Source organism: Gadus morhua, chromosome 16 (genome assembly GCF_902167405.1).
Source record: "Gadus morhua chromosome 16, gadMor3.0, whole genome shotgun sequence".
Taxonomy (NCBI): domain Eukaryota; kingdom Metazoa; phylum Chordata; class Actinopteri; order Gadiformes; family Gadidae; genus Gadus; species Gadus morhua.
The window spans coordinates 28,787,036-28,795,013 of NC_044063.1; the positions used below are offsets into that span (position 1 = coordinate 28,787,036).

A 7,978-nucleotide genomic window follows, 5' to 3' on the forward strand; every position below is an offset into this window, starting at 1 on the left:
GGGGGTTATCTCAGCCATGGTTGAGAATGAATTGGGGGAAAGGAACTTTGGCTTTGACTCCCTGAAGTACATGAACCACGACATGGAGGAGAAGGGGATTGTTGGCCGCGAATGTATCCCGCTTGAGCCCTGCTTCCCGCCGCCTCGGCAGCGGTCAGCGCTAATCACCGCCTCCTGAAGCGGTGGTCCATCGGCAGCGAGGCTCCGGCGGGAGACAACCGCGGTCAACAATCCCTTTCTCCTCCATGTTGTGGTTCATGCCTACTTCAGGGAGTCAAAGCCAATGTTCCTTTCCCCCAATTCATTCTCAACCATGGCTGAGATAACCCCCACTACGAGTCTCGTTGTAGAAATACCAGAGACGAGAGTCCGACGTGTTATGCGCCATCACACCAACAGCAGAACGGTTATCCAAGTAACAAGGAAGTGTACAACACTTGCGTTACAGTCCTGGAGCTCTATATCTAAATAATATCATATAATACATAGATATCTATATCAAATAATACATATTATCACGGCCAAAAGCTGTGCACGTCCAGACGATATAATGAATCACAAAGGACTTCGTCGGGTTCTCCGACGTCTCTGGTTCTTCCACTTCCACATCAATCTGTAGTAGACAGAACCGCGCGCTGCCTGCTGCCTGCTGCCGGCGCAAGGCACCACCGCCCGGCTGCCCGCTGCCGGGCGGTGGTGCTTCGCGGCGGTGGTGCCTCGCGCCGCAGCAACCGGCGGCAGGCAGCATGTCGCAGTTCATGTACTTCGATGTCGTTCTGCCATTGCATTCAAAATTCTGTAACTAGCCTGTTACAACGAACTAAGCAACTACCATACACATATTAGCATTCAGCACTAGCTCAATCACGACTCCTTCAGAATTCTTGTGGGTGGTTACGAACCAACCAAGTGGGCAGGGCCATGAATAATAGTTTGACAACGCTACGTCACAGTGTCACCTTATCCAGATTGGCTCATTTCTTCTGCCTTTTTCCTTTCATTGCCTATTGCATTCAGCAGACACACTGCATAGATTTCAAACTTACCACAGCTCACAAACTTATTCAGACCTATGTTATTTAACAAACAACAGGAAAAATGTGATTTTAATGGCATGGGCTCTTTAAGACATTTCAAAAGGCAGTCATGTTCCCCTGACGAGCCTATGTTTAAGACATTTCTAAAGGGAGTCACATTTCCCTGACTTTTAGTCAAGTAGTCATGCGCTCATCACATGTCATCAGATCTGAAATATATGGAAAGTGTTCTCGTAAGTTATCATTCACTCTTAAGATACCATTGGACGCCAGTGAAATGTGTTCATTTATGACACACAATGGCCACATCAATATTTTACATGGTGACATGTGAGATAGCTGAAAATCACATAAAGCTAATCCCTTTGTAAAGGCTGCAGTAATTTAATAGGTACTTTGTAAACCACTACATTACAGAGATCTCGCAGAGCAGCTTGTTCCAGGAACTTGGTTGGAGAAAACTGGACATGATATCGAGGTACATGCCTTTTTTCTCGTCTAACTTTTAAGGAATAAATCGTTTTTATATGTGTTTCTAATATTATGTTTTACCTTCATGGTTCAGGGACTTCCACCACAGGAATATGGGAATGACTGTGGGATCTTCATGATTATGGTATACTCAGTCGCAAACTTAAAATGTACTGAACAGATATAACAACGCGTGTGAATGTTGTCACCAATTACATTGTTCCATCACAGTACGCTTGGTACCTTGCCATGGATGCACCATTTGACTTCACTGTTGTAAGTAGACATTAAATTAAATGAAAAAAGAGCTGACAATTGAAAAGATACGTTTAAAATAACGATTGGATTTTTGACATGTGTTATATATGATATATATATATATATATATATATGTATACATATGTAACCTTGGTTTAATGGGGACATAAAACAAAGCATCAGAATTAGACGGGAGGCCTTCAAGTCAGGAGATCAAGAGGAATTTAAAGAGAGCCCGGTATGACCTTGAGAGGTCTATCACAGCTGCAAAAAGGGCCCACTCCAAAAAACTTGAAAGCCTCTACCTGAACAACAACACGTGCAGCATGTGGAAGGGAATCCAGGCAGCTACGAATTACAGGACTACCATGACGACCCCAGACACCCGAGATGCCACCCTTCCAGACCGCCTTAATAACTTTTATGCCAGGTTCGACAGGCTGAACACAGACACTCCCTCAAAAGCCCCCTGTGACTCCATGGACACTGCCTTCCAGATTACACACGCACAGGTCCTGAGGGCTCTGAAGCAGGTGAACCCCCATAAGGCTATGGGACCAGATGGCGTTCATCCAAGAGTCTTGAAGGCCTGTGGGGAACAACTAGTGGGTGATTATGCTGACATTTTATGCAGAATCATTAGAGACTCCCTCCCCCAGCTCACCCTCTACTCAATAACAAATATTGCAAATACAGACTCAGACACAGTAGAGCGGACAGTGTCATCACACACACAACAAGATTCTTCAATAGCTTCTTCCCTGCAACAGTGCGACTGATGGCATTAACAGAGAACATCTGAAAAAATACAATATGCAATATTGTATTTTATTTATTTATTTTATTTATTTATTTAAATATATACTCACCACCCTACCCCACTTCCTACGTGCAATAACGCTGCTACATGGTTATACAGTATGGTTGCACTGCTGAATTCAATTTAATTTAATATATATATAAATTTTTTAATTTTTAATTGTAAATCACTATCTACTGTGGTGCTCTCTGAAATGCAATGCACAACATGCAATTTGTCCTTATCTCAATTTTTAAAACTTTTTATATTTTTTATTATTACTATTTATTGTGCTGCGCCCTCTCCCTCTCTCTCTCGCTCTCTTTGTATTAATACTGTACTTGACTTGGGAAGCCCTGCACAAGAATTCCAATGTGTTTGATCTGTCTGGTTTATGCACAAATGGCGAATAAAAACCTTTGAACTTTGAACTTTGTTAATTACAACATCGAGAAATTCATACTTGTATACATATGTTATCATTGTCAATTCTTGGAATATCCCCTTACTTTAGAAAGACATGCCAGTCCTCAGAAAATGGTGGTGCACAGTACTGCTTGAGAACTTCCACCTGGATGGGTGTGTTTTTTTTTTATTTCAGATATGAATATACACCTCAACCCCAATATGAACTAAATATGTATAATTCTTACAATCATTTCTCCTTATTTATTCAGGCACGGCAGAAGGTTTGCACACTTCACTGAGGAGGCCAAACAAATGGCGGTTGGACTACTTCCACCAGTCTTCAGACTGAAGCGAAAAAGAGAAATGTATATCGTTTCCAGTGACAGAATACAAATAATATATTGTATAGTCTTAATATTGATTTGACTGTTTGATTCTTTTGACAGTGAGTTGGAGCTGATGGCATCATGAAGAACCTATATCTTTAAGATTCTGTAGATTATTTGTTGAATAAATTGTGAGGAAACTTTGGTGTGGTTATTCTTCAATGTATCTTTATATCAAATTATAATGATATACTTGACAAAAAAATACATTTGATTCTATTAGACATATTAAAACAATTACTTAATTCTAATGGTAAATGTCTAAATAACGTTAAAAAAATAAGCTATAAGCTAAGCTATAAAAATGGTTACTGACATGTCATAATATTGTTTTAATAATCTACTTTTTTTGGTCTAATAAATTCAATAACGCAAAAAAGAATCCTGAGGTATTTGTCTAAATAACGTTAAAATACATTTTCTAAGCTATAAAAATGGTTACTAACGTGTCAAAATATTTTTTTATTTCTTTGTTACGTTATTTCAAGCTATAAATACGTTTATTTGTCTATAGAAAATAATTGGAGGTAACTTCCGTCCAGCCACAGTACTTCCGTCACGCCTGGGTGTTCTGTCACGCCAGGGTGTTGTTCTCCGGGGCTGCAGCTGGACCCTATTCGGAAACGAGGCCCAGGCCATCAGAGCAATTTACCCAGCACAAGATGGGCAGTACCGTGGCTTCCAGGAGATATAGCCGATGTGCCCAGGAAAATTCCCGAACGATTTGCGATGTCTTACGTTATACTCCCGTTCTATTCCCGATTATAGCCGATTAGCCCATAGCAACACCTGGTAACCGATTCTACCCCGATAGACCCAAAATTAACAAACATGTTCGTTCTTTGCCGATGTTGCCCGATCATTGAGCATATCTTCCCGTTTCTTCCCGTTGTCTAACGATGTTCCCGGGAAGAGTAACAGTGTTTCCCGATGCAACCACGCTATTTGCCGATGTTATAACGATAGCTGCTGATTTAGCCATCGGGCACCATCGGGGCCCACTATCGGGTAGGTGTAAACAGGGCATTAGACTCTAGCAACCGCTCCCTACACGTTTTATTTTTGTAAATAGTTCACACATTTTCATGAATAAAACCTCAAATTCATGTTGGTTGTTGTGATTTGTTTACTAGTCCAAGTGCTGTTATACTAAAGTAGGCCTACTATATAAGAAACACATTTAAACTGGGGAGAAAAGGAGTAGGCTACAAATACTTGATATGCTGACCTACTGTAATTAGAAAATGTTTCTATGCTGTACAGCAATATACAAATGATGCAAAAAAACGAGGGCAGAAGTCTAAACTAGTCAATGTATCACGGAGATACATTTACACAAAGATAGCTCGCGCTAGGACCATGGGACTCTCTAAATCGACGCCACTTCGACCTGGGCGGGACTTTACGTCCTACGTCACTCGCTATGGGTGTGCACTGTGCGCATAGCCGTCACTCGCGATGGGTGTGCATGTGAGAAAGGTTTTGGCTTTTAGTGTCTATGGGTTGGTAATAACGGTTCTGATGATTTTTCTGATGGAAAAGTGGTCTTTTATTTCCATAATCTTTGTTCAGTGAACGCATAAACCCGTATGTTAGTTAGCAGTTACTCAATACTCGCACAATGTACACACATCACTGTCTTTAAAATTTCTAGGCAACCGAAGTTTAAAGATTGTCAAGTGGTTAACTCTTGAATAGCATGTACTAAGACCTGATGGGTTAGTGGTCAGAGAACAACTCATTAACGCGGGGATAAGGGGTTCGATTCCTTAATGAAGCTAGCTTTTTTCTTTCATATTGGACTGGACGTTTGTATGCCATTTTGCGTAACTTGTAGTTTATGATGAAGAAATGTTACTGGGGTTAAGGTTAGGGTAACGGTAAGGGTAAGACACAAAGTGTTTTTGCAACACAATATTTCTTACAATAACAAAGTTCAAAGTTTTGATGACTCCAGTAGGAAGATACCTAGAGAAATGCCTGAGTGCTCACAAAACATCAACAAGTCAGCAGTGTGGTACAGGGTGATCATTTCTGATATACAGTACAAAAGCTGAAACTATTAGCCAGGAGTGGGAAAGATGCAGACGCAGACGTGGGAAGCAATAAGACACACCAACACACAGTGGCCTGTTGCAAAGTGGTTCAGAGTTTAATAGAAATAGTTAGGGTTAGCTGGTATGGCGTTATCTGGTATGGCTATAGTCTAATGTTAGCTTAGTTTTTGTTGTTTCGTCATGTCATTTGTAGAAATATAGCCTATCATCACAGACTGTAGGAATGTCACCCACCCTCCATCGCGTACGACACTGACGCTCGTAATCCTGTAGTGCAAGGGAGTTCGTGTATGGCAAGCCATCCCCGCCAGAAAACGGCATAATTTAGACGCGTATCACCTTCATTACGCCGTAAAAAACGCCGTAAAATGTAGAAAAACGCCGTATTTTACGCCGTCATGCGCAGAAAAGCGCCGCTTTTTACGCCGCAATTAAGCCTTTCAAGAGCGCGCGTAAAAAGCGCCGTTTTGAACATCAAACCGCGCGTAAAATACGGCGCTTTTGTGCACATCACAACGCCGTAAAATACGGCGTCTCTCTAGTATGCTAATAATCTCTGCCCTTCTTTTCTCTCAGCCAATGCATTTGAAGTGTTTGCGCCCAATCGCTGAACAAGACAAGCAGACCAAATCAGTTTAGCATAGATCTGCTTTGAGGAGTTCTCCTCTCATTTGTTGTTAGTTGTAGCGTCATATCGATATATATTAGTAAATCCAGTTCCTACAGTGTGGTCACCGTGGCCGTGGCCCAATCGATAGAGACGCTTGCTCTGTAGGCAAGAGGTTGTTTAAAAATAAATAATAATAATACATATAAAGACGTTTCAAACGTTCCATCGAGTCACTCGCATTCTACAATGGGCAGCTTTGTTGTTTCCCATGGGAGCCGGCGAAACTAGATTTCTTCTTCGAAGGTTGTGCTCCACACAGAACCTCCTCACCATCATAACGGAGTACTTCGGGGCACCAGAATGCTTTAGAGCGGTACTGATCGCGTCGTGTCTTTCCAGTGTCAAATAGTTCACGAATTAAATCACCATAAGGTTCAAGTGTGGCCATAACTAAGGCTAAATATAATTAGACAGTCTATTGCTGGTTTAGGTGGTTGGCTCTTTTTTCTTCGCTGCGTTCTGCCTTCTGGTGTAGCCTATAACTATAAATGTATCTATTTTTGTAGGCCCTATTTGTTTTTCTGTTTCGGGTTTTAAAAACCAACACACAAACACAAAATCAAATGCCGTTTATTTGTTTATTCCTTTTGCCCTTTTTCAGTTTCAAAACCAAATCAGAAAAACCAAAAAACAATCCTGTTAATTGTTTTTTCTGATTTTGAAATAAATCGGAATATTCAAAGAACGAACCATACACGGATTCTCCTACCTCATCACTTTACTGACACACACAATGTGTGGCAGTAAAGTGACAGGATCATTCCATAGACAAAAATCTTTCCATCTAACTAATTTAATTTAGGAGGATAGTCATTGCACAGATGTAAGTTAACCAAGTATTCTCATTATAGCCTAGTTATATCCTAGTTTTGCATATTTATACATTGCATCCTATTTTCATATTTCATGTGGCATCTGTATTTTTATGTAGGCTACAGCCTCTGTATTTTAAATGTAGCTTATATCTTCTTTTTACATTTTACCTTTTGCTGAGGTGGGCGCTGTATTAGCCTACTGTATAGGCTGTCTGTATTTGTGTAAGAGTTATTTGTATTGTGTAACCTGCTGGATTATGAAAGTTAGTTTGGGGTAAATAAAGTGTCTGTCTGTCTGTCTGTCTAATCAATCGGGTTTTAATATTTGAAGCATTCATATCAGTCTATTCTTTTCGTAGGCTACTCTGCTGTTGGCCTTGATGGGGAGATATTTTTTTGCTTCCATGCACAAATAGTTGAATCCAACAACATTCCTGCGTCTCCAGAGCCCATTTAAGCACCGTGTCAGACTCAGTAGACTGTTACAAGCCTCTGAACGTAGAGCATGGCTCCCCAGTTCATCAGTGTCTCTCTCTATGGCTCCCTCTCACTCCTTTCCACTGTGTATTTATATCGATTGAACAAGAGAGGATGTTATGATAACTCCGCGAAAATAAAGGCTCCATGGCTGTAATAATTTAAATATAATATATATAAAGCGTGTAACAAGACACCTAGATGATCTGGCTGGCTGACTAAAAAGGCACTGAATTTGGAACTTATAACACAGGAGGTCTGGCTTGCGGACTAAAAAGCATTGCGATCATAAAAGCGTGACCATCTGACAAAAGCACAAATCTGACAAATGGATTCGATCCGACAACCTCTTCCCTACATAGCAAGCGTCTCTATCGATTGGACCACGGTTATCACAACGTTGAAACTGCATTTACTAATATATATATATCTATATGAATATGACGCTAAAACTAACGCCAAATGAGAGGAGATCTGTGTTGAACTCATTTGGTCCGCTTGTCTTGTTCAGCGATTGGGCGCAAACACTTCAAATGCATTGGCTGAGAGAAAAGGTGGGCGGAGATTATTAGCATACTAGAGAAACGCCGTATTTTACGG

At 40.8% G+C, this 7,978-nt stretch overlaps 1 protein-coding gene across 1 annotated transcript in view; it reads left to right on the forward strand.

Annotated features, from left to right (window-relative positions):
• The window catches only part of crk (v-crk avian sarcoma virus CT10 oncogene homolog), a 64,654-nt gene extending 61,162 nt beyond the window's left edge, over positions 1 to 3,492 (forward strand). The window contains exon 3 of the mRNA XM_030337453.1: positions 3,243 to 3,492. Coding sequence (XP_030193313.1) covers positions 3,243 to 3,272 — 30 coding nt within the window. The 3' untranslated portion in view covers positions 3,273 to 3,492. The remainder of the gene's footprint in view (positions 1 to 3,242) is intronic.
• Positions 3,493 to 7,978: the final 4,486 nt, after the last annotated feature.